This window comes from Dysidea avara, chromosome 6 (genome assembly GCF_963678975.1).
Source record: "Dysidea avara chromosome 6, odDysAvar1.4, whole genome shotgun sequence".
Lineage (NCBI taxonomy): Eukaryota > Metazoa > Porifera > Demospongiae > Dictyoceratida > Dysideidae > Dysidea > Dysidea avara.
In genome coordinates, this window is record NC_089277.1 from 13,874,327 (window position 1) to 13,900,482 (window position 26,156).

The window sequence follows — 26,156 nt, forward strand, 5'->3', positions numbered from 1 at the left end:
CTAGCAATAAGCTATGTGTTGAATATGCGTTTATAGCTAGCTTAGTGTGTCAATTGTCATTTGTCAATTCATGTATACATAGGCGGCGGAAAGGGGGGGGCTAGGGGGCTAAAGCCCCCCTTCGGTCTGCTGAGGGGGGGCTTAGCCCCCCCTCAGAATGATATCACACCGAAATTATCTTTCTTGAAGACCGTGATAAAGATCGATATACTCTAATAGAGCAGTCACTCTAATAAAGTAGTCAGTGTGTAGCGAGCTATGTAAGGATTTTTATGTAGTTTATCAGCTAGAAATGGTAGCTGGTGAGGTGAAAAACTCTTGTCAGTTGGTTGTGACCTTTTTTTTCTTTTTTTTTTTTTTTTGGTCTCACCTTACCAAACTATAGAAATAAGTCTGGGTCAGCCCAGCGGAGCCCCCCCTCATATCAACTACTCCCTCCGCCGCTGCATGTATAGTATAATGTACAGGAACATAAAATTTTTATTATACCTGCAGAAGTATGTAGCTAGTGGTTTGTTTATGAATTACTCATTGCACTAAGAGCACACGCGAATAACATCCCAGTTCCATTTGCAAGAGCCCCCTGAACACATGCCAATATTCATTTGGACTAAATGCTTGTAAGATGTGGAACAATTTATCCAACTACAAAGAAATTAACTCTATTGAACAATTCAAGAACCAAATGATCATATTAACTGATTTTGTAATGTATAAGTGGTCCAGACCAATGAAAAAATTTTTACAGGATCTTAATTTTTCAGCAACTCTGAAATATTAATTATATAGTTCATACTATGTTAATGACATCAACATTAACATTTTCTTTTGCAAGTAATGAAAATTCAGTACACTGTTCATCAACTACATTTTCAAACCAATGTGTTCCATGCCAGTAGTAATTATGCATTACAATTTTCATGAACCTGTATTATAGCATTTCCTGATACTGGCCAGGCATCTTTCTGGCCAGACAGGTTTGCTGCATGCTTGTCACCATTGCTCTCAGTACTACAACAATATGTATGTAAAATGATATGTTTGACCCAGCATAGCTGCATATATAGCTCCCTCATTTACAGAGATATTATTTGTGCCCTGCCATCCAATTTAAAAGTATATAGCTAGCAATGTTTATAGGAGTGAAACTGCTTTCACTGATAGCTATTAGCATCAACCATTATATTGTAGTCTTATTAGCTTCATTTGTATATAATGACCTTGTTTTACTCATGTACACAGTCTACTATAAACTGTTGTGCAACATTGGTGAAAGTTTCACTACTATTGCATTAATATTGTTAAGTTTACATGTTCCTAGCATAATATTAAGTAAGCCACTAACCACTGAATGCAGGCAATTAATTATAAATATTCACTGGTGGGGGGACTATATATAAGAGCATGCATGCTTAATAGATATTTGCACATTCTGCATACCTGCCAATGTCTCACATAACAGGTAATGAGGTTCAGATGGAATTGTATCCCAATCAGTAATCATGATTATATAGCAGCGGTTGTTGAGTGTATCTATGTAAGTTTGAGGTAAACCAAATGTATAATTTGGTCCAATTGCCAGCTACTATATGAAATGCATCAACATGCCACAACAGTGAGGAGAACCTGAGCAGTGAAAAGATAACCTAACGTTTTGCTGGGTATATATATATATATATATATATATATATATATATATATATACCAATATAATACTAGGTTGTATGAGAACATTGAAGGCTTTGTAAATGCAGATTATGCAGTATATTGTACATAATTGTGTGATCTGTCCATTGAAAAGTATGTCTTGAAACACGATGGGATGGTTGCAGCAGGAAGAATGTATGTCTTACACACATATACTGTATAATTCAAGAAATTTCAATAGCATTATGTCCTATTTTGTAAAATTATAACTTCAACTGACTAACACTTTATGTAGCTCTGCATGGAATACTCATGTGGTAAAAAAAAACTCATAATAATAAAGTACTACTGGCAATGTGTGCTCCCCTATATATCTCTTGAATAATAGTAGCTAATATTTTTGTGTAAAATTTTATTACATTTAGCCATACCTTGTGTTTATTCATATACTTTCTAGTGTTTCCCTTATGCTGCACATGCATACACAATATAGTGGGAAAAAGGACTATATATAACTAGGTAGAGCACAGCCACGTATACAAGGTTCAACAAATGGCTTAGAAAACTTTATTGCACAATTACACAAAAAATAACAGTGATATTTATTCTGCAGGTGATTATATTGTGCAAAAGTATACTCAATACTGTTACAGCTACATGGCAGTAGTTCCTGATCTATCCTCTTGTGCATGTGTAGTATGGTCTTCATTGACTGGCTGTGGTTTCAGATGATGATGAATTTTTCCTACAAAATGAATATATGTACAACTTTTGTATCCAGTGCATACAGTAGGAGGATAAAAGTGCCATGCTGGGTGATGCGTGCATGGGTTGGCAATTAGGTGTGTGGGAGTAAACCAGCTATAAGGAGAGGCTCACTGGATAAGATAGGTACATTGGATAATGTTTAGTAATTTAGAGCGACCAAGGTGCTATAAGCTACATGATTCAATTCATGAATGAATTGTCAGTTTAAAATACATCATAAAAAATCAGCTTAATGATAGTTTACATATATAGTGTGCCCTAGTGCCCGAGTGTCTGCCTGATATCTGCAGTACACTTGGGTAATAGCTATACCCGTGCACTGTTAAATTACTATAAATTACTATACGTGTATATATAACCATCATGACCTATATTATATGCCATAATTATATCACAGGAGAATGTCATTAATCAAAACACTTCGGGACCAGGAGTGTCCGTGCACACTATCAAGTGGCTCACACAGGTATGCAAAACACTTGTCTGGGTTAAACAGCAGTTTTAAAGACCATTATTTATACTTATTACATAAAGCACCGCCAAACGTATGTACAGAAAATGAATCACCGGGGAAAAGGGTGGAATGTTGAGTGATTAATTCAGCAGCACAAGGTGACTGAAGCCAAGTGTTGTATTAGTTTCAAGACAACCAGACACCTTCCCAAGCTCTGTATATATATTGCACACACAAGCATAGGCAGTGCATGCAGTACTTTCAGGGATATGTTGTACTTTATAGACCTGTTCATCTCAAGCAAGTGCCTAAACCGCAGTATTCAGAGATCTGACTATCAGTAAGTGTATAGAACAAAGAGGTAGGGAAGTTTTACAATGTACTGTGATCAGTTTTGCTGTCTGTGTGGGTTTGTTATTGTAAAAGTAAATTCTTTTATGTACTTTGTCTGCCCAATTATCCACATAACTGTACTGCATGTGCAGATACAGTACTCATGGAAAATACAGTACACTTTGAACCCCCATACAAAGTACGACATAAGATGGTACAGACTTCCACAGTTTAACACCACAATAGCAGACCAAACAGACTAAAACAACAGATGTCTGTAAGGCCACTATTTACACAGATTTTAACAAAAAATGTTTCCCAAATTCTAATCTCTTGAATGTGCTATAATACCTGGAGAAGAATATGGTGGAAGTTCTTCGTAATTCTCTTGAAGGTGGATCTTTTGGTATCTCCTTACACACACTATAGTACTCAGTGCAATAACAACAAATAATCCAACACATGCTCCTCCTCCAACGGTGTAGTATAATACATTTAACTGTTGATCATGTGATGCTGTGTTATTCTGTGTGACTCTGATATGTGTGTAGAGGAAACTCTCATTTTGTAATGCAAAGAGGATGTTACTAACAAACACACCTCCACTGTATTTCATTGAAACATTACTAACTGATAGTAAACAACCATATGTGTAGCTGCAAATATCACCATAATATGCGGTCAAGTTCCAGTCACTTTGTAAACATGTTCCAGGGTCCACACCAGCATGGTTGTCACAGACACAACAGGATTTCTGTTTATTGGCAGTCACGAAACACCACTGCAATGCAACACCAATATTTTCTACTTTAACTGAACTATTTAGTGTAAGATTTGAATATTCTCGAATGCTCTTGTGAATGTGAGTTGGCTTGGATACAACTGGACATTCAGGACCTGTTGAGAAAAACATGCATTAATATAATTTTATAATTTGATTAGATATACATACATATAGTATGCATGCAACTTCAACAAATAATACTTAATTTATAATGAACTTACACAATTGACAAAATGGCTCAACCACAAAACAGGCAATAGAACTACTTCCACAGTTGTTTGTGGCATTGACATAAAACAATGTTTTTCCTTTTTCAGCTGATGACCAAGTAAGTGTCTGAATAGGAAAATCACACAAACTGTTTGATGGTAAACACAACAACATAACACAACAACATAACATAACAACACAACAACGTCAGTACACAACCACATTCAAGCCCCATACCAATCAGGAGCATAACATGTGCTATGGCCTGAGGATGGAGTGTTTACAAAATCAGATATTTTCCCAAACTGTTTATATACTGTATGTACACTGGGTAAATTAATTATGATAGACAGTACATAATTATTGTGTAGTAAACAGCTTCTTGCCATTATGCAATTCACGTACATACCAGTCACTAGCTAATCATTCCACTACACTTATCAGTACTGTACTCACACACTCACCATATTATCGTTTGTCAGATGATATTGGCAGGTTTGACCAAGCTTACAGTCAATACTTTCATGATGACCTCTCCACCATTTGAATGACAAATTGTTCTGTGCTACTTTGACCTGCATAACTACTTGATCTTCAACAAAAATTGCTGACAAGTAATAACGGTAGCAATTGTAGTCATGTACGTAATGGGCATCCTCAAAGGTGGGAGCTGTACAACATATACACATATGTAAAACTTACCACAGTATGTAAATGTATACATGACAGAGTTATGTAATACTGAGTTTGATTTGGTAGCAAGTAAATCTTAGAGTTTGCAATCACAGGTTGGAGTTACCTAGCTTTGAAGGCATGTTGCAAGTGTGAAGAAAGACACATACATATATACTCTCTGCGTTTCAGCCATCAGGATATTCCCTCATGTTTATAGTTTTACTGGTAGATAATTGTGCCAAATGTTGTTTTAGCATATTATCAATTCAAAGTAGAGTGGAGGAGGAAGATGGAATGGATAGGAAGTGTTATAAATGTTTACTCGGTTATCTCCTGGATTCTTGGTCAGCCAGATTGTTGAATGCATGAATTTTATCATGGTGATACAATACAAAATCCAAGGGGATATGTTATTAATTTATGTACTGGCAATCATTAAATTTTGGTCATGTATAGGACTTTACAAACCAATTAACTCTTTAATATTGTGTCTGTGTTAATACAAGTTAGTTGACAACCACCTAGATAGGTAGCTAGCTATGTAGTCATTTGATATGATATTGTGAACTCTTACACAGTAATACTGTATGACTTCAGGAGTAAGTCTATCACATTTCACAGTAATCCTATATGCCATGTGTGTAATTAGATTGTCATGTTTGATATAATTGTGGTTGCAAATAACTTATTCTATGGCTTACAGATCTATGTATACAATGCACCAAAATTAAATTTCATTCTTGCTGTTTGTGCCCCCCACTACAACCATTTTATGATCTGCTTCATGGCGTACCACCAGTGATATGAAGAAAGTATTATGACTTGTATTGTCGTTTAGACAGCGGCTGATGGTTGGTCAAGGCCATACACCAGCAATCCTAATCTTGTTTGATACAGAGAAACATGAAGTACTTTCCATATACAAGTGACCTGAGTACAGTACATCCATAATTATGTAACTGGTTCTGAAAACACCAATTGTATTGCTTGTAATAGCAAGTTCATTTCTTCAATGCAGATACAAAACTATATGAGTACGTGCACTACTAACAGAATACTGTTCGTATGGAGGATTAATATTAAAAATGGTATTGTGACTAGCATTTTAATTGCTGGTGTCCTGTCAAGTCAAATCCTTACTAACAACTGATTCACCATTGCTAGGCCAGTTTGGAAGAATTTTTAGGCTTAAAACAGTATATAGTCTAATAGTGGAGCTGGTGCTATGTAGCTGAGTTTTGCCTACTATAAGATTTTAGTTCACATAAATTATACTATTTGGTTGATATACTCTAATAGAGCAGTCGGACAATATTCTATACCTGGGAAGTGTGCTTTGCACACAAAAAATGTGCCCTGTGACACCAAAGTGTCCTGTGGTGCCACAGAGCACACTTTTGTGTGCAAAGCACACTTCGCTTTTTACAGTGTATACAAGAACACAATCAAATCAATGAGATTGGCCCAGCACATGTGTACTTGCACCTGGTAAAGACAAAACACATTACAGAACACTAGTTTGATAGTGTATCTGATTCCATAGCATAAGTGACAGTTCTAAGGAGAGGCAAAACTAAGGGTTCTGTTACATGTTTATACTCATGTAAAGTCTCCAGTTGGTAAAGCTATTAATTTTATTGTTAGGCAAACAAGCAAAATAATCAGTTAAAGCTGGCGTGATTGCTTGGCCAAATTGAGTAAAGGGTAGAGTGCATCCTCTGGTTTGAATTGAAAATTGTCCAAGTGTATACAAGTAAAGATGCCAAGTCAGCAAAATGGGATGGCCTGGTCAATGATAGCAATATCCAATATTAATGACAAGGTGGATGATGTGGAGGTAGGCAAGCACCCTTTAGTTGCCAGACTCTTCAATGTGGCATTCCACACAAGATCATCACTGCCTAAATACACAGTTACCTGGAATGTTCAGGTGCATATTATGTACTTGAACATGTGCTATAATGTTCAAGTACATGTTCAAGTACATAATATGCACTGCTACGTGTAACATCCAAACTAATAATGCTGATAAATTGGATTGGTGTGCCTGTGAGTGTGAGTCAAATCATTAGCTACTGTATATATGCGCACGTGTGTGTGCGTGTGTGTGTGTGCATGTGTGTGTGTGTGTGTGTGTGTGTGTGTGTGTGTGTGTGTGTGTGTGTGTGTGTGTGTGTGTGTGTGAGTGCGTGCGTGCGTGCGTGCGTGCGTGCGTGTGTGTGTGTGTGTGAGGCAGCATAGCCAAGTGGTTAGGGCATCTGCCTGATGATCGAAAGGTCCCAGGTTTGATTCTTGGCTACGCCACTTTGGTATTGTTGTTGTTTCCTGAGCAAGAAACTTTACTCACATTGTGCCAGTCTACCCAGCTGTTAACGGGTTACTAGCCCTGCCCCAGGAGGAATTTCCTTCACAAGGCTCAAGCGCCTGAGTGGTGCACAGGCATACCAGTGCTGGTGCACAGGCATACCAGTTCTGGTTCGCCGGATGGCAATATCAGAAGTGAGTCCTGAAATATGATCACAATATCCCATTCAGTTGCTAATTCAATCATTTCTTGAAATTGGATTCACAGATTACGAAGTCTTACTCCAAGAAGGAGCTCTTTAAGTTTTGTTTTAAAGGTTTGTGCTTCCAAATATCTGCCAGAAATTGGCCAGCCTCCATCTGAATTTTGTAAGATGATCCCTGAAACATGTCCCAATTGTATGAAAGTTGCCTTAGGTAGACAAAACATTCCAACAGGACTGGATACCATGGTTATCTCTTCCACACTAGAGTCACAAGCTTGTTAGAACTTTGCTTGTGAGACTACTCTACCTAATTATAAACTAAGCATGACAGAGGATTTACATACCCTTTCAATGGACTCCAGTGCTGGCTGTAAGGCATCTGTTGCTTCTGTTAATGGGTCCTGACTCCAGCTGAAGAGTCAAGGCAGCTGATCGTACAGATGGGATACAAATAGGTCACCTCTAGTGCTGATTTGGATTCCCTGAATATCTTGAGGTGAAGAATCCAGTCCCTGAATATCTTGAGGTGAAGAATCCAGTCCATCTGGTATGTTCATGTCTTGAACTTTGGCATCTGCCACACAATAGTTGATCTGCAGACATGTTCTGCAGCAAGGACAATATCCTTGGATACACAGACCCTTTGTGAGTCTTGTCAACTAAGGGGTGACTGTTGATATATGCTACAGCCATCAAATTTTTTAGCTTAAGGAGTGCCAATATTCTTATTCTATTTTTCAGGAAGACTGGACTACTAAAGTTACCGCCAACAACATTTCCTACTCCTCAGAGTCCCTGATCCTGGTGCTGCTCTCCATCCCTGCAGAGATACATTTGGCAAACTATAAGGCTTTGCCACTCCATTGGCATCTTCCACCATAGTAACTCTTCCCTAGCTGGAGAGAACAGGGTGAGAAATGCAGTTTAGTCTTGTGCTTAGTTCTCTTACTTGTAGGACCTATAAAACAAGAGAACTGGGAGGACTGTTTGGGTTACTGCATGCAGTTTCCCTACTACACTGTACCAACATACTGTCACCTGATCTTTCTGCAGGGTTCATCTCCAGCCTGATATATGGTGGAGCTTCTGAGGTTACTGATTTGTGCACATTCTTGGGTACATTGATAATAAACTCCAGACCTTTCAAAAGGTACAGCAACGTTTCCACGTGAAGTGTCCAGCTGCCCTGCAGATTCTGCCATCAATACTATTCCCTCTATATGAACACTCATGCAGACTGCCATGTAACTAATTACTAACTAGCTTTAAATTCACATCTAGCAACAATAGACGCATCATTGATTTATTCCTTTCTAGCAGAGGTGTCTCTCATACTGTTTTTCGTTCGTAGCACCGTGTAACAGCCTGGAAACAAAGCATAATGGCCACTTCACTTTTCCTGACCATCTCAACCAAAAACCTAGTAAGTTTGCATGACTTCCAAATTATTTTTAGTTACCTCAGCATTATTTCTATAGTGCCCAAGGAACGGAGTGCCAATTTTCAGCCTGTTGTAGTGGAATTATAGCATTATACAGTAGTAGGAAGAGCAAGAGAATTAATTTATACAGCAACTATACTGAAAATAAACTACAGGTGCTTATATTCACAGCCGTAGCTTTTATTTACATTAGTCTACAATGTTGAAATTTGGTTTAAAAACATTCACCATGCATTAGTAAATCAACCAAGGTAAACAAACGCAGATCATAGAGCTACAGAAACAAAACAAAGATTCCATGAGCAGGTGAATAAGATAGTATGTTATTTATAGAGGTCTGCCCTCAGGAAAATTTTCATATTTGTGACTGGATTTTGGAAAAGTGATCCAAATCGCCCATTAGAAGTTTCAAGATAAACGGTTTTAAAGAATTCAAGCCAGCATAACTCTCCAAGGATAGCAAGCACGCATATGAAATCTGCACTAAAGGTGCATCAATCTGTTACCTTTCAGACCACTTCCAGTACTTGTAGCTGCTCATAAAGTTTCCCACCAAATAAGAGAAAATCTGAGCAGTTGGACAAGTGAAGTAGTATCACGAGTGCTCACAGAGGGGTGGGGGGTGGCGGGGTGGGCAAGGGTTAGACCTCAAAATGGAGGCAGACCATGATTGGAGTCCAGAGACAAGATTACAGGGCTGTGCTGGCTCCTTAGTGGTTGATATGTAGCACAATCTACAGAAAAACGTCTGGCCTACATTATCAGGCTGTCCACCAGTAAACCACTGATTCTTGCCAAGCCAGGTCCTTCACAAGGCCTAAAACTGCCATTCGAGTTCTACATACCACTCAGAAAAGATGTCTGTTGAAACCAGCTTCGAGTAGTTTGAGTGGTACAGAGTGTCAAACTACTAGAACGATAGTGTAGCTATCCACTGGAGGTGTCAGTTTGATTTTGCCTGATGTGTAATTTGGATCGGTTTTGTAAAATCTGGTCACATTTATAAGCTACGGAGAGTATTTTCAATGATTTCAGAGATAAATTAAGCAGTTACTAACAGTTATTAAAAGAAATGTAAAAGTGACTGTTCTATTAGAGTGGTTGACTGCTCTAGTAGAGTATTTCAGCCTCTTGCTAGAAATGAAAGTGGGGCCCCTTCACCGCCTATGTTTATGTTACAAAAAAGTAAACAAATGAGTACTAGGAATTTTAAATTTGAGTAAGCACCACAAAATAAAGACATTTAATTCCTACTTCAGTCACGGCTAGCATTTTAAACAAGTTATATGAATGAAGTAGGAGTTAATGACCACACAGGAAGTTAAGATTGCATGACAAAATATATCCACCAATACAATTACAGTAGGGATGCATTGTAACTGTGTAAGCTGGAAATAACAGTTAGGTGTGGGCAGTGAGAATTATGCTGGCATTTTGAAGCAATTATAACTTTTAACGGTAAAATACTTCCAATTCTGTTAAAAGTGAGATACTCTAGATCTAACAGAACAATCAGAAATTCTACCACAGATATACTACTCTAATAAAGCACTCACATAGACATCTACTATAACCTGATAAAAGAATAAAAATTATTCTGTAAATTTGTTATTGGCCAAAAATGGTGGCAGAATTTTGAAAATAATGAGTGTTCATAAACATAACAAGTGATTTTTAAGTTCAAGTTTATGTGCATTATAGCCTCATGTCTATGCCTAACTGGTAAAAAAAGTAACATCCACTTGGTGTTTAGCTTTTGGCTTGGCTACTTGTCACAAACTCCTACTGCAATCAACCTGCAAACTTAGTGACTAATAGTAAACCCTTATTGAAACATGAGAAGTCAAGTCATGATGTTTAAGTACAAGTTGAATGCAGGGACTCGTCAATCATGCTGGAATAATTTCAGGAATAACGAGTCAAAAGAATTGGCGAATAATTGGATGAATAATTAGTGCAAAATTATAAGTTTTACTTGTTGTGTAATGCAAAAATCTTTTGGATTAAACACTGAAACAGTGCTAGGTAAAACTATTGAAAAGATTGATATACTTTAATAGAGCAGTCACTTACTGTAATAGAGCAGTAAATTCGCAGTGCATAATTCTAATATATTAGTTAAGCTGTACTGATACCACATTTTACAGCCGACACTGATATCTGATATTTATTGTCTATTTCTGATTAGAGGTGTACTGATATGGGTTTTTGGCATGTACCGATATCCGATATTGATGCCACCAAAAGAAGCCGATAACCGATAGTTGATCCGATATTTGCATTATAGTTAAAAGTGTACATTTACCTACCTTACAACAACATGTACATATATTCATTGCTATACTCTACCTGTAGTGGTATACAGCTTGGGTTTCTATTGTGCAATCCAGACAATTAGGCACCCACAAACATTTTTATGTATACTCCCATGAAGCCTTATATGGACATTTCTGCATTCTAATTGTTTGTGAGAAAGCTGGTACAGCAAGTTTCCTTGGTTATCTTGTGACCCTTTTTATTACAAGGTACTCTATAACTGCTTCATTTATAAAGACTGTGATAAGCTTTCCAGCAACAGACAGTAGAATCACGTGTGTTTACATGGCTTCTCGTAGCGTAGCGCTTGTTTCAGAGTGAACAATAAGCCACTGGTACTAAAGAGCCACATGAATAACGTAGAAAACCAATGCACAATCCGTTTATGTACAAACTATTGCTACTGTATAAATATCGGTAGCGATATTGGTCCTCCTGCTGTTCTGTACAGATACCGATATTGGTAAAAATTACCATATTGGTGGTCGATATTATAGCCGATCCGATTATTGGTACACCTCTATTTCTGATACAGGTTTTCCAATAAACCGATATTAAATATTCAGCCGATACTTAATAATTGTAACCGATATGTATTATTGTAAGATATAGCATAATAAGATTATTATAGCATAATCACTATGAGTGTTGAATTTACTAAACATTGTTCACACACCAAACTTGTCTGTTTTTGGTCAGTATAATGTCAGAGTAGTATCATACAACAAAAATATATTACCAAAAGTGGTACAAAGAACCCTCAAAAAAAATGCATAACCACTTGAAGAACCGAACCCAGGGCTACTCACAGTGTAGTATAGGATCTTACCACTTATCTACAAAGTCACTTTAGCTAGTTAGATGCTTTTAATAGTACTTACCATAGACTCTGGTTATTAGGCGCACATGGTTATTAAGCGCACATTGCTTGTTAAGCGGGTGGTTCTATGTGTATCTTGTCCTTACAATACATCATCATTACATCATTGTGTAATTGTTTAGTATATACCACAGTAGTAGGAAAGTGTAGTTAATAGTAACACTGGTAATATGGGTAACACTGGTAACATGGGTAGCACTGGTAACATGGGTAGCTCTGGTAACATGGGTAGCACTAGTACTGGTAACATGGGTAGCACTGGTAGCATGGGTAGCACTGGTAACATGGGTAGCACGGTAACATGGGTAACACTGGTAACATGGGTAGCACTGGTAACATGGGTAGCACTGGTAACATTGGGAGCACTGGTAACATGGGTAGCACAGGTAACATGGGTAGCACTGGTAGCACTGGTAATATGGGTAGCACTGGTAGCATGGGTAGCACTGGTAACATGGGTAGCACTGGTAACATGGGTAGCACTGGTAACATGGGTAGCACTGGTAACATGGGTAGCACTGGTAACATTGGTAGCACTGGTAACATGGGTAGCAATGGTAACATGGGTAGCACTGGTAACATGGGTAGCACTGGTAACATGGGTAGCACTGGTAACATGGGTAACGCTGGTAACATGGGTAGCACTGGTAGCACTGGTAACATGGGTAGCACTGGTAGCACTGGTAACATGGGTAGCACTGGTAGCACTGGTAACATGGGTAGCACTGGTAGCACTGGTAACATGGGTAGCACTGGTAACATGGAAAGCACTGATAGCACTGGTAACATGGGTAGCACTGGTAATATGGGTAGCACTGGTAGCATGGGTAGCACTGGTAACATGGGTAGCACTGGTAGCATGGGTAGCACTGGTAACATGGGTAGCACTGGTAACATGGGTAACACTGGTAACATGGGTAGCACTGGTAACATTGGTAGCACTGGTAACATGGGTAGCACTGGTAACATTGGTAGCACTGGTAACATGGGTAGCACTGGTAACATGGAAAGCACTGATAGCACTGGTAACATGGGTAGCACTGGTAGCACTGGTAATATGGGTAGCATGGGTAGCACTGGTAACATGGGTAGCACTGGTAACATGGGTAGCATGGATAGCACTGGTAACATGGGTAGCAATGGTATCATGGGTAGCACTGGTAATATGGGTAGCACTGGTAACATGGAAAGCACATAGGTAAGTTGGATATGCTATGCACAGTATCATGAGTGAAGTTGACATAGGTAATGCAGGTGTTATTAAGTAGGAATTATGACCAATGATTATTGTATTGTAATGCAGTAATATGTACTGACGCTACCAGTGCCCATGTTACCAGTGCTACCCACTACCCACTCATGCTGAGGTCAGTAGTTCACATTATAACTCCCCTCCCCAGCTGCAGGAAGCTGACTAATTGCCACTACATTCTATATGTTTGTGCGTACAATTGTGCAATGTTATGTTTTCAAACATTGTTATTTCGTTGTATATTATCTTACTGCTTTAGTGGCAATACCAACATATCACATATTTGAAAGTGCAGTTCTACCTGAATAGACATGAGTGTACCAATAACACAGGATCTTGCTAAGACGAAAAGCAAATACCACATGGCTACATTGATAGAGTGTGTGATATTCAACCATGAGGGTGATAGCAATACATCATTACTGCGATAGTAATGATAAGCACTAGTGTGGATAGGCACTAGTGTGGCATGCTTTTATCAGCAGTCTCATGTCTGTGCTTTCATCTAAGTGCATACAAATTACTGCTGCAGTAAAAAATAGACTGCTAAAAGAAGCAGTTAGGACAAAAAAAATATTACAACTGCCATCTTTATAAAGTGGACCAATCTTGGTGGGAGTGTTCATAAAATTAAAAAAAAAAAAGTCACCTTCCACTTGGTAAAGTATCTGGCAAACCATTGGGCTGCAATTATAAGGGATTAAAAATTCTTGAGTAAAGTGCTAATAGTTATACACTTGAAAGAAAAAGCCAACAAACAGAATGGCTACACATTCAGTAATGTGGATGGAGCCTCACATAACAACAGATAATAGTTCACATGCATTTCAATATTATAGAGATTTAGACTAAGTACATACGTATGCCAACACTTAGCCATCCACAATGCAGTAGCGAATGTTTAGTTGGTGTATCATGGGAGCAAAATCCTTTTATTAAAAAGACATTTAGCACAACACTAAAATCTTGAAACAGTATCATTAGTTAAATACCCCACCTCACTTTAATCTACCACTGGGTCCATAGCATATTTCATGCTCTGTGTAAGGATACATCTTTGGTGCTCCTTTTTACTACCTTAATCATCATAAGTTAAGCACTTGTAACAAATGGGTTCACAATGTGATTATAGGCTACATCTCATGCCCAAGTTTGAGTGACTGGTTAACAACACCTTTCTTGCATACTAAACAACTCCAAAAAAGTATTGCTGGCAGAGTTGCAACATTGTAACTGCTTTTAAGTCTTACAACAACCTAAAATATATTTCAACCATGAAGACTATGCTGAGTGCTGTTTCACACATAATGTTATTTCAACTACAACTCAAGAGTGCTCTCTACTCTTCCTTTTAGATGGTGAATCTGAACTTGTTTGTGCCTCTCCCCTTGTCTCCTTCACCCCCTGTTTATATGCCTGGTTAATAATAATCATTCATAGGAGCATGAAATATTGTTACAGGATCATAATGCTTGGGTGGAAAGACAGTTCATTACTGTCTTTCTGTGGCCCTCTAAATTGGTTTAATTTTGGCATAAATAATATATAGATCCCAAAATAGTCTGTTTTGCACCTAAGCATTATGTTCCTTTCTTGCTGGCTAGGCAGTTTACCACTACTTGCCTAATTTAATAGGCCTCCTTCACCTGTACACCTACCAAACCCACACCCAATCATGTTGACTGGATGCTTGCTTCCTTCAGAATTCTACCTCATGTCCAGGCACTGTGATAGAGGAGGGTATAAAGGCAAGGAATAATATTAATGTTGTAATGACTCCTACTGTTTTTTGGGCAAACCAATATCCAATATATTTTTACCATGTTTTACTGATAGTTAACTGATACGTTTCTGCAAGTTATACTTGTGTATATATTCCACCAAAAGTAGTGCTAGTAAAGCCAGCCAATGCTGATATTGTACACTTAAAGTTCGTAGTCAGACAAGAGCAACCTAAACCATCACTGTTTATCTTTGTGGTTTCTACAAAACATCAACTTAAGTAGTACCAGAGCTTTGGGTGTCTGGATTCAGTGGAATAGAATGGTGGAATGAAATGGTGGACTGGAATGGAATGGTACTTAGGTAAGTAGTCACCTCTTAATAAAGACCACCTGTTTACAAAGATCATTTTATTGTTGTTTAGAGTGATATATCCCTATAAGACAGTCTTATCAATGAATTGTGTGCCACATGTTGTGTCTAGAAAAGCCAGAGTGATATCTGATTTATTATAAATACAGTAATAGCTACCCCATACAGAAACAGCTTGGCTATATACAAAAAAAGACGATACATCCACAAAACTAAAAGCAATGCAATTAATGGAGCTAACATTTGGTGTAGCCAAGAAATGAATGTTAATTATACTGGCAACTAAAAAATTTTGGTCTTTTATCATTGACTTGTGTAGTCTGCTGCATTCCTAATTAATTCCCTGTAATTGGTACCTTTTCCAATTGTCATTATAGAGGAGAAAAAGGCAGCTAAATTACTAGAAAATTATAGTTAAAGGTATACGTAATTACTTAGAAATGCAGCAACACTGTGCTTAGTCAGTGATAAAGGACCAAATTTTTAAAAATTATAGCCGGTTAGTAGCTGGTATAGACATTCATTTCTTGTACTCACCAGATAATGATATCTGGTGAGGCCATAATATCTGGTGAAGCCAAGAAATGAATGTCAATACCGGCAACTAACTGGCTATAATTTATAAAAATTATTCTCCTATAGTTGTCAGTTATTTTTAGCTTGATGGATATGTCAGTTTTGTACAGCCAAACTGATTTTGCATGGCTGTATTACAAATCAGATATCACTCTGACTTTTCTAGAGCATGCGGCACACAACTGATCAATAAGACCATCCTATGAGGATACACTTTAAAACAACAAGATAGCAGCAATTTAAACATAAAAGTTAAACAGTGTTTATAAAGAGGTAGTCTTTGTTAGAAGGTGGTCTTTATAAAGAGGTGACTAGTAATTGAAATTACCTAAATACTATTCCATTGCACCATTCAATTCCAGTCAACCATTCCATTCCAGTCCATTCCACCATTCCATTCCACTGATCCAGATGCCCCAGAGCCTTTGCCACCAGCCTTCTGGTGGTACTGCAGCTGCTGCTGCTAAATAGACCAATAATCTGCTGGCCACAGCCAATTACAACCAATTTCCAATTATAGTAAAAGCAGCTAATTATCAGCTTCTAGCAATCACCGGGTTCTAGAAATCACCACTCCGATTAGTAAAACTCCAGTATATTTGTACTTTCATGTGCTGACTGAACTTCTGGGATTCCTTGTACACAATATTGTTTTGTAAAATGATGAATCATTCCTTATCACCATGCTTTTAAGCAAATCTAGACTGTTGAACTCCTGTAAGTCTGATTGTATGATTTGTGTTGGATTGAGCAGCAGTTTTCAGATAGACCGCATTGGCATCCTGAATCAAAGCTAGTGTTATTACTTGAGATATAGGCTTGTCTGGGTCTAGAAGTTTCTTTGACACTTGTTTAAAATATTGACGAAGAGTTATGGGATACCGCCATTTAACAACATACTGCTGTGTATGTACATGCCCACACTAAGCACATTTGACAACCAATATTTTGTATAATAGAATGTCTTGACATAAATTTAAGAATCATTTATTTGAATTATATACAAAATTATAATCCCTTCAAAAACAACCCACTCTATAGAATACTGGTACTCTTAGCATTACCGTACAAGTAGAAGGAAAAATTAAAATTCGGCTAGGTTGGGCAATATTGAACTTGTGACATGTGATTATTACATGAGGTGATTATTGCAATATTGCATGTGAAAATTGAAACACAACCACAGAGTGAGACAAGCCAGAGTCCATATTACTACTTGTTTTCATTGAGAATTAGGTTAAAAGCACAATTTCTTTGCTAACAAGGTAACAAACTGGCATAGTTAGCAATGATATGCATGAACTGTATCAAATGTGAGGCCTAGATCAGAGATGCAAAATAGATAATAAATGCAATGATTATTGCAAATTATGATAAATGTTGTCTATGTAATAATATTACAAAGGTGAAAACTTGCATCTTGTGATAATAGTACATTGCAAGAGCTTGCTTAGGTGATGTTGGTGATTTATTGAAACATTGCCCAACCTTAGAAGTACATAAACAAGTAAAAAGTAGTGAGATTTCCTATACCTGCATATTTAATTTACTAGCAGATGTTGCTTAATCCCTAATTCAGTCAGTATAGAATCAGAGATTAATGACTACTAGTATGTCTGCAGTATACTTTTTAAAATGGTAAATACACAAGTACAATAAACAAAACAGAAAGCTCATACAGAAATCAGTTCTTTAAGCGTGATTCCACTCTAACCAGATCCATTGGAGGTGGAGTTCTGTCAAAGTGACCAGATGATGATCAAGCACCATGGATACAGGCAATAGCAGAGTGCAGCAAAGAAAGACGGCAACTGAGCCAGCCTAGAGTAACCGAGTAACTATCCCCCCCCACTCATTGGACAAAAGAGAAGCCAGACGTTTGTAAAAGATAGTGGCTTCATCAGCCAGACCTCCAGTATACTTGAACATTTGTTAACCTTTTACATATTGAATTATAGCTGTGAATCCATACGTAATGGTAATACGGATAACAATGGTGATATGGGTATAAGTAAAAGTAATCCTGGAAACATGTGTAATACTGGAGACATTGTACTGTAGCTATACAGCTGCGTATAAAAAGTGCAAATATACAATTGGCTTAGTAGCATTTCTAACTCATATGAACTTACAAATCTAGGCCCCTTTAGGCAGATCGCCTTAATGGTAAGTACAGATCACTGGCCACTGAGTGATTTCAGAATTTATTCCATATTTTTTTATATACGTGACTGGATCAGCGAAAAGGGGTCTTATAGCCTTTCCAAATTTTGCAAATTTTAATGAGTTATAACTGATATGTGTTTAACTTATTGTTTTAAATTACATCCAGGAATATTACTATGTTAGGAGTGTAAAGTGAACAAATTTCAGGCTGGTACCATACTTACATGTCAGGTTATGGATTACCAAGTATATGCAATTGTGAATGCATCAAGTAAAAACGGAACCTTAGACGCGTTTATACTTTTTGAGATGAATGAACTTGGAAAGTTTAGAAATATATTTTCGCGTACTACACGGATATTTGGGTATATTTATTAATATTACCGCATATTTCCGTGCCGTTTAAGACATGTGGAATCCACACCGAAAGTAACAAGAAGGAAGGAAAGAAGAAAGGAACAAAAAGAGCGCTACTTAGGTGGAGCATCAAGGCATCCATACTGCCATACACCGTCCCTGGAAACTTCGTTTTCAGAAGGTAGTTCTAATGACACCAGCGGGACCAGCCTTGACGACAGTGCGGGAACTACTACGCAAAGTGTTTGTTCAAAATGTGAGCCTGTTCTTCTCCGATACGCCGATATATTTAAGCAGTTAGTTCATCAAGGCACTGAACTAAAGAAAAAGAAGAAGGTTAATCCCAACCCCAAAAAGCCTGGTACACATTATCGGGATGTGAAGCGCCAGAATGACTGGTTAAGAGAGAACATGTTTGACGCCATGGGGAACTATCTTTTCTGTTGTGCATGTGTTAGAATCACCTTTGGGATATCCAAGCAAAGGATTGCTCATCAAAGAGTTATAAAGAGAAAACAGTTTAAGGAGCCATTACAGAGTATGTCAAAAGGTGAAGTTGAAAAGGAACATCTTGGTGAGTATGTTGTGATGCCAGAAGGTTTAGATGTTAGTTTTAAGAAATGGTGGAGGTTTCTTGATCCATCTGCCACAGTTGATGTTAGAACTCCCCATTCAAGACACGGAAACAGTGGAAAAGTATCTAATTATACCAAGACATGTGTTATGAATGATTTTCTAGAATTTGTTGATGTTAACAGTCAGCCGAATGGCTGTAGTGCAGACTATACTGGCCCAACATTTTACTTTCTTACAAATTTTTCTACAATACAAACTCCTAAAACTGGTATTGCCAACTATGAAGAACGTGCTAGACGATCAGTTGTAGGAGAATTCAACCGATCACAACATGAGGCTGGCAAAGGAGAGTGTTCCAATGCTTCATCCCATAACTGGCTTAAGAAGCATCGACCTAAACATGCGGTTTGTCTGCATCAAGAAGACTATTGTGATACTTGTGCAGAAATGAAGACAAAGATTTCCTCACAACAGACTACCATAAATCGTAAGAAACAATCTTCTGATACCTTGCCCGATGATCTGAAGCACTTGGAAGATGAATTAAGTGGTATGAAACATTCACTAGAGATACATCGTGAAGAAGCCAAAGGAGCACACGACTACTGTCAGAAAGTCACTGTACAGTGCGCTGATGAGTGGGAAAGAATTTTAGAGTTTGTTGAGAAGCCTTGCCTTACAGAAACTGAGGATAGGGAATTAGCAACATTGAAGCACAAATTTAACCTTGTTGTAAGTGCAGACTACCAAATGGGAAAGCTAGTTCATTACTGGGGTGAGTCACCTCAGCCTGGTAGCACCTACTATTTTCAGAAACTCAACCACGATGTGTTTGGCATTGTCAATCATGCCACCAATAAAGCTGCTGTGTACTTGTTTGATGAAAAAATTAGTCCAAAGAATACAAACCATACAGTTTCCTATCTCATTCATTACCTTGCTGGTTTACCAGATTTTGTGCGTCGGGTACATTTGTTTTTGGATAATGCTTCTAGCACTAATAAAAACTGTTTTACAATGGCTTGGGCTATGGAAATGATTCAGCAAGGTAAACTAGATTTTATTCGTGTATCATTCATGATTCCAGGTCACACCAAATTTGTTCCTGATTTGTTGTTTTCAAAAATTTCAAAAACATACAATAAAAGTGATGTATTTACTACAGAAGAGCTACAAAAAGTAATCCTTCCTTATGCCGAAGTTATTGTTGATGATGGTAGTATTGTGTCAGACTGGCGAAATAAGCTATCAAAATACTCCAAATTTTCGGGTATTCGTAGCCTCTATGACTTCCTGTTTGTAAAAAATTCAGCAACTGGAAAGGTTGTCAGCAAAGTATGGAAGCTCTGCTATACTGGAAGCTATACCAATTCTACTATACACCTGCAAAGTGATCGAAGTATCGATGAAAATGTGTTATGCACTGAAGATGATACCTACAAGGAAAAAAATTGTACCAAACAAATATCAGCAACCAAACTTGCTAATCTTAAACACATGTACACTACTTTTATTTCAAACAAACGTTGGCTTTCATTTTTATAACTGTATGTACGTATACAATTGTCATCAATTAATGACGTGTGTGTCCTTTCAGTTATGGGCTGAAAAACTATGGGTTCTATACCTCATATCCTTACCATTTTTGGCATGTGAACAGTCAATACATTGCACAACATGAGTCTAAAGTAAAAGGTTTATTTTAAGTATGTCTAAGGTTCCATTTTTACTTGATGCGTTCACAATTGGAAAGGCTATAAGACTCCTAATCACAGATCTGGTCACATATACTTGCAAAGCAGAATGCAAAGTTGTAGACAAAAAAAGGAAAGTTACAAATATTGTAGTTTTCTAAAACTTACAATGAATGCACCATAGACATCTCATGAGTACATCACATGTGTATCATCTAAGGTACATATCATGAGTACTTAAAGTGTGCATCACAAGTGTATCATTAAGGTGCACAGCTTGAGTACATCACATGTGTATCACTGAGGTACACATCATGAGTACATCATTAAGGTACACATCATGAATTGTGTGGTCACAAGTGTATCATTGAGGTGCACATCATGAGTACATCACGTGTGTATCACTACGGTACACATCATGAGTACTTGAAGTGTGTATCCAAGTGTATCATTAAAGTGCACATCATGAGTACATCACGTGTATCACTAAGTTACACATCATGAGTACGTGAAGTGTGTATCACAAGTGTATCATTAAGGTGCACATCATGATACTTGAAGTGTGTATTACAAGTGTATCATTAAGGTGCACAGCATGAGTACATCACATGTGTATCACTAAGGTGCACATTATGAGTACTTGAGTGTGTATCACAAGTGTATCATTAAGGTGCACAGCATGAGTACATCACATGTGTATCACTAAGGTACACATCATGACTACTTGAAGTGTGTATCACAAGTGTATCATTAAGGTGCACAGCATGAGTACATCACATGTGTATCACTAAGGTACACATCATGACTACTTGAAGTGTGTATCACAAGTGTATCATTGAGGTGCACATCATGAGTACATCACATGTGTATCACTAAGGTACACATCATGAGTACTTGAAGTGTGTATCACAAGTGTATCACTAAGGTACACATCATGAGTACATCATTAAGGTACACATCATGAATTGTGTGATCACAAGTGCATCATTGAGGTGCACATCATGAGTACATCGCATGTGTACCACTAAGATACACATCATGAGCACTTGAAGTGTGTATCACAAGTGTATCATTAAGGTGCACATCATGAGTACATCACAAGTGTATCACTAAGGTACACATCATGAGTACTTGAAGTGTGTATCACAAGTGTATCATTAAGGTGCACAGCATGAGTACATCACATGTGTATCACTACGGTACACATCATGAGTACTTGAAGTGTGTATCACAAGTGTATCATTGAGGTGCACATCATGAGTACATCACATGTGTATCACTAAAGTACACATCATGAGTACTTGAAGTGTGTATCACAAGTGTATGACTAAGGTACACATCATGAGTACATCATTGAGGTGCACATCATGAGTACATCGCATGTGTACCACTAAGGTACACATCATGAGTACTTGAAGTGTGTATCACAAGTGTATCATTAAGGTGCACATCATGAGTACATCACATGTGTATCACTAAGGTACACATTGTGAGTACTTGAAGTGTGTATCACAAGTGTATCATTAAGGTTCACATCATAAGTACATCACATGTGTATCACTAAGGTACTCCTCGTAAGTACATGAAGTGTGTATCATTAATGTATGTACAAATCAAGTGTGTGTATCACATGTGTATTCATCAAAAGTCTATGAAAAAAGAGATGTCTACTCTGTCCTGTATGACCACATTTTATCTACAGTGGGACCTTGTTTATCTGAACCTGCTGGGGCCAAGCCCTGTTCATAATTGGATAATCTGTGACTTCGAATCAGCCATTAGAGTATGTATAAATGCAGTCACTTACTCACTATATACCTGTTAAATGATGGTACTCAATGATACTACTGTAATAAGAGCACTTTGCACTTCAATACAAGTAGATTACCCCACTGTCTGCTGGGGTTTGGTCTGTGGTCACTACCAAACTATCAATTAATTAATCAGTGGTTATCACCAAACCATCTCATTACATTCCAATGTCTTTGAATGCTGCCCTCCAGCTGGCAAGCAGCCCTGGCAGCCCTTTAAGCACTTTGACTCCCTTTAATACAAGGCTTCTTTGGAATGAATATAAATAAAATGTGGTCATATGGTAACAATCAGCGCTTCTAATTAGCTCAATGGACTCTTGTTGATGGAGAAATGCTGTATTAGATTATGGACTCTTGGTATACCATAACAGTACATAAAGTGTATATGTGATCGAATCTGCAAGGAAGGGACCTTTATACCCTTCAGTTTGACTGATTATAACTTCTCATGTATTTGAGCTATTTCAACCCCAATGGGATCAAATGGACATTAGTAATGTCTTAAAGTAAAAGTCGGTTCACGATAGCGTAACACAGTTCTCTCTGCTACAGTTGTTAAAAACTTTTCTTTTACAATGAGCTATAACCTGAGACTGGGAAAGTGGTGTCTATTGGCATGTGTATCCAAACAGTGCTACCCATGAAGTGAACACTGGCTAAAGTCTTGAATTAAACTTGCTTTACAAGTGATAATGTACCAGTACTGCTGTGTGATAATTACAGTACTGCTGCGTACATGCTATCAGTGCTACCCATGTTACCAGTGCTACCCATGTTACCATGTTACCAGTGCAACCCATGTTACCAATGTTACCAGTGCTACCCATGCTACCAGTGCTACCCATGCTACCAGTGCTACCCATGTTACCAGTGCTACCCACGCTACCAGTGCTACCCATGTTACCAGTGCTACCCATGTTACCAGTGCTACCCATGCTACCCATGCTACCAGTGCTACCCCTGTTACCAGTGCAACCTATGCTACCCATGTTACCAGTGCTACCCATGCTACCAGTGCTACCCATGCTACCCATGTTACCAGTGCTACCCACGCTACCAGTGCTACCCATGTTACCAGTGCTATCCATGTTACCAGTGCTACCCATGTTACCAGTGCTACCCATGCTACCCATGTTACCAGTGCTACCCCTGTTACCAGTGCAACCTATGCTACCCATGTTACCAGTGCTACCCATGCTACCAGTGCTACCCATGTTACCAGTGCTACCCACGCTACCAGTGCTACCCATGTTACCAGTGCTACCCATGCTACCCATGCTACCAGTGCTACCCCTGTTACCAGTGCAACCTATGCTACCCATGTTACCAGTGCTACCCATGCTACCAGTGCTACCCATGTTACCAGTGCTACCCACGCTACCAGTGCTACCCATGTTACCAGTGCTACCCATGTTACCAGTGCTACCCATGTTACCAGTGCTACCCATGCTACCCATGTTACCAGTGCTACCCATGTTACCAGTGCAACCTATGCTACCCATGTTACCAGTGCTACCCATGCTACCAGTGCTACCCATGTTACCAGTGCTACCCACGCTACCAGTGCTACCCATGTTACCAGTGCTACCCATGCTACCCATGCTACCAGTGCTACCCATGTTACCAGTGCTACCCATGTTACCAGTGCTACCCATGTTACCAGTGCTACCCATGTTACCGGTGCTACCCATGCTACCCATGTTACCAGTGCTACCCATGTTACCAGTGCTACCCATGCTACCAATGTTACCAGTGCTACCCATGCTACCAGTGCTACTCATGTTACCAGTGCTACCAGTGCTACCCATGTTACCAGTGCTACCCATGCTACCAGTGCTACCCATGTTACCAGTGCTACCCATGTTACCAGTGCTACCCATGCTACCCATGTTACCAGTGCTACCCATGCTACCCATGTTACCAGTGCTACCCATGCTACCAGTGCTACCCATGTTACCAGTGCTACCCATGCTACCCATGTTACCAGTGCTACCCATGTTACCAGTGCTACCCATGCTACCAATGTTACCAGTGCTACCCATGCTACCAGTGCTACTCATGTTACCAGTGCTACCAGTGCTACCCATGTTACCAGTGCTACCCATGCTACCAGTGCTACCCATGTTACCAGTGCTACCCATGTTACCAGTGCTACCAGTGCTACCCATGTTACCAGTGTTACCCATGTTACCAGTGCTACCCCTGTTACCAGTGCAACCTATGCTACCCATGTTACCAGTGCTACCCATGCTACCCATGCTACCAGTGCTACCCATGTTACCAGTGCTACCCACGCTACCAGTGCTACCCATGTTACCAGTGCTACCCATGCTACCCATGCTACCAGTGCTACCCATGTTACCAGTGCTACCCATGTTACCAGTACTACCCATGTTACCAGTGCTACCCATGTTACCGGTGCTACCCATGCTACCCATGTTACCAGTGCTACCCATGTTACCAGTGCTACCCATGCTACCAATGTTACCAGTGCTACCCATGCTACCAGTGCTACTCATGTTACCAGTGCTACCAGTGCTACCCATGTTACCAGTGCTACCCATGCTACCAGTGCTACCCATGTTACCAGTGCTACCCATGTTACCAGTGCTACCAGTGCTACCCATGTTACCAGTGTTACCCATGTTACCAGTGCTACCCATGTTACCAGTGCTACCCATGTTACCAGTGCTACCAGTGCTACCCATGTTACCAGTGCTACCAGTGCTACCCATGTTACCAGTGCTACCCATGCTACCAGTGCTATCCATGTTACCAGTGCTACCCATGTTACCAGTGCTACCAGTGCTACCCATGTTACCAGTGCTACCCATGCTACCAGTGCTATCCATGTTACCAGTGCTACCCATGCTACCAGTGCTACCCATGCTACCAATGTCACCAGTGCTACCCGTGCTACCCATGTTACCAGTGCTACCCATGATACCAGTACTACTCATGTTACTGGTGCTACCCATGTTACCATATTACCAGTGTTACTATTAACTACATATTCCCTACTACTGTAGTATATACTACACAATGATGTAATGATGATGTATTGTAAGGACAAGATACACATAGAACCACCCTGTTAAGCGCATATGGTAGACTTGTGTTAGACACCTGTTTGTTAAGCGCATATGGTTGAAATCGCCTCTGCAACCTCGTACTATATAGAATTGCAGCAAAAAATTGTCAGAATGCATCAGACATGTCACAACACACTCAGTGCCTTGCCAAGCCTGTGTCTAGCAGATACTGCCGTCTGTAATAATGATAGCTGTAGCTACCTGACTTTTAACTAAGGATATCCATTTCCCAACTGAAGCAAACTATTAACTGGTGTTCAAATCACTTGAAAACTGTAGTGGGCATAACTAATGCACTCCTTAGCAGAAACTCCTTACCGTAATTTATAAGCGCATGTGCTTTACAAGCATAGTAATTTTCACAAATAATTCCTCCAAAAATTATAAGCGCATGCACCTAATAACCAGAGTCTACGTACGGTATAGTACTTTACTAGTACTTACACTACTCAAGTGAAGTATCTGTACTATAGACTTGTAATTGACTGATACCGATACTTGTAATATCGGTACCGAT

The 26,156-nt window shown here is 38.9% G+C and overlaps 1 protein-coding gene across 3 annotated transcripts in view; it reads right to left on the bottom strand.

The window, feature by feature from the left end:
• Window positions 1-2,200: 2,200 nt before the first annotated feature.
• LOC136257991 (uncharacterized) overlaps window positions 2,201-26,156 on the bottom strand; it is a 37,459-nt gene continuing 13,503 nt past the window's right edge. For all 3 annotated transcript variants that reach the window (XM_066051291.1, XM_066051289.1, XM_066051290.1), the window contains exons 4-7: window positions 4,661-4,866; window positions 4,208-4,322; window positions 3,554-4,099; window positions 2,201-2,392 (exon numbers count right to left, since the gene is read on the bottom strand). In XM_066051291.1, coding sequence (XP_065907363.1) covers window positions 2,301-2,392; window positions 3,554-4,099; window positions 4,208-4,322; window positions 4,661-4,866 — 959 coding nt within the window. In that variant the 3' untranslated portion in view covers window positions 2,201-2,300. The remainder of the gene's footprint in view (window positions 2,393-3,553; window positions 4,100-4,207; window positions 4,323-4,660; window positions 4,867-26,156) is intronic.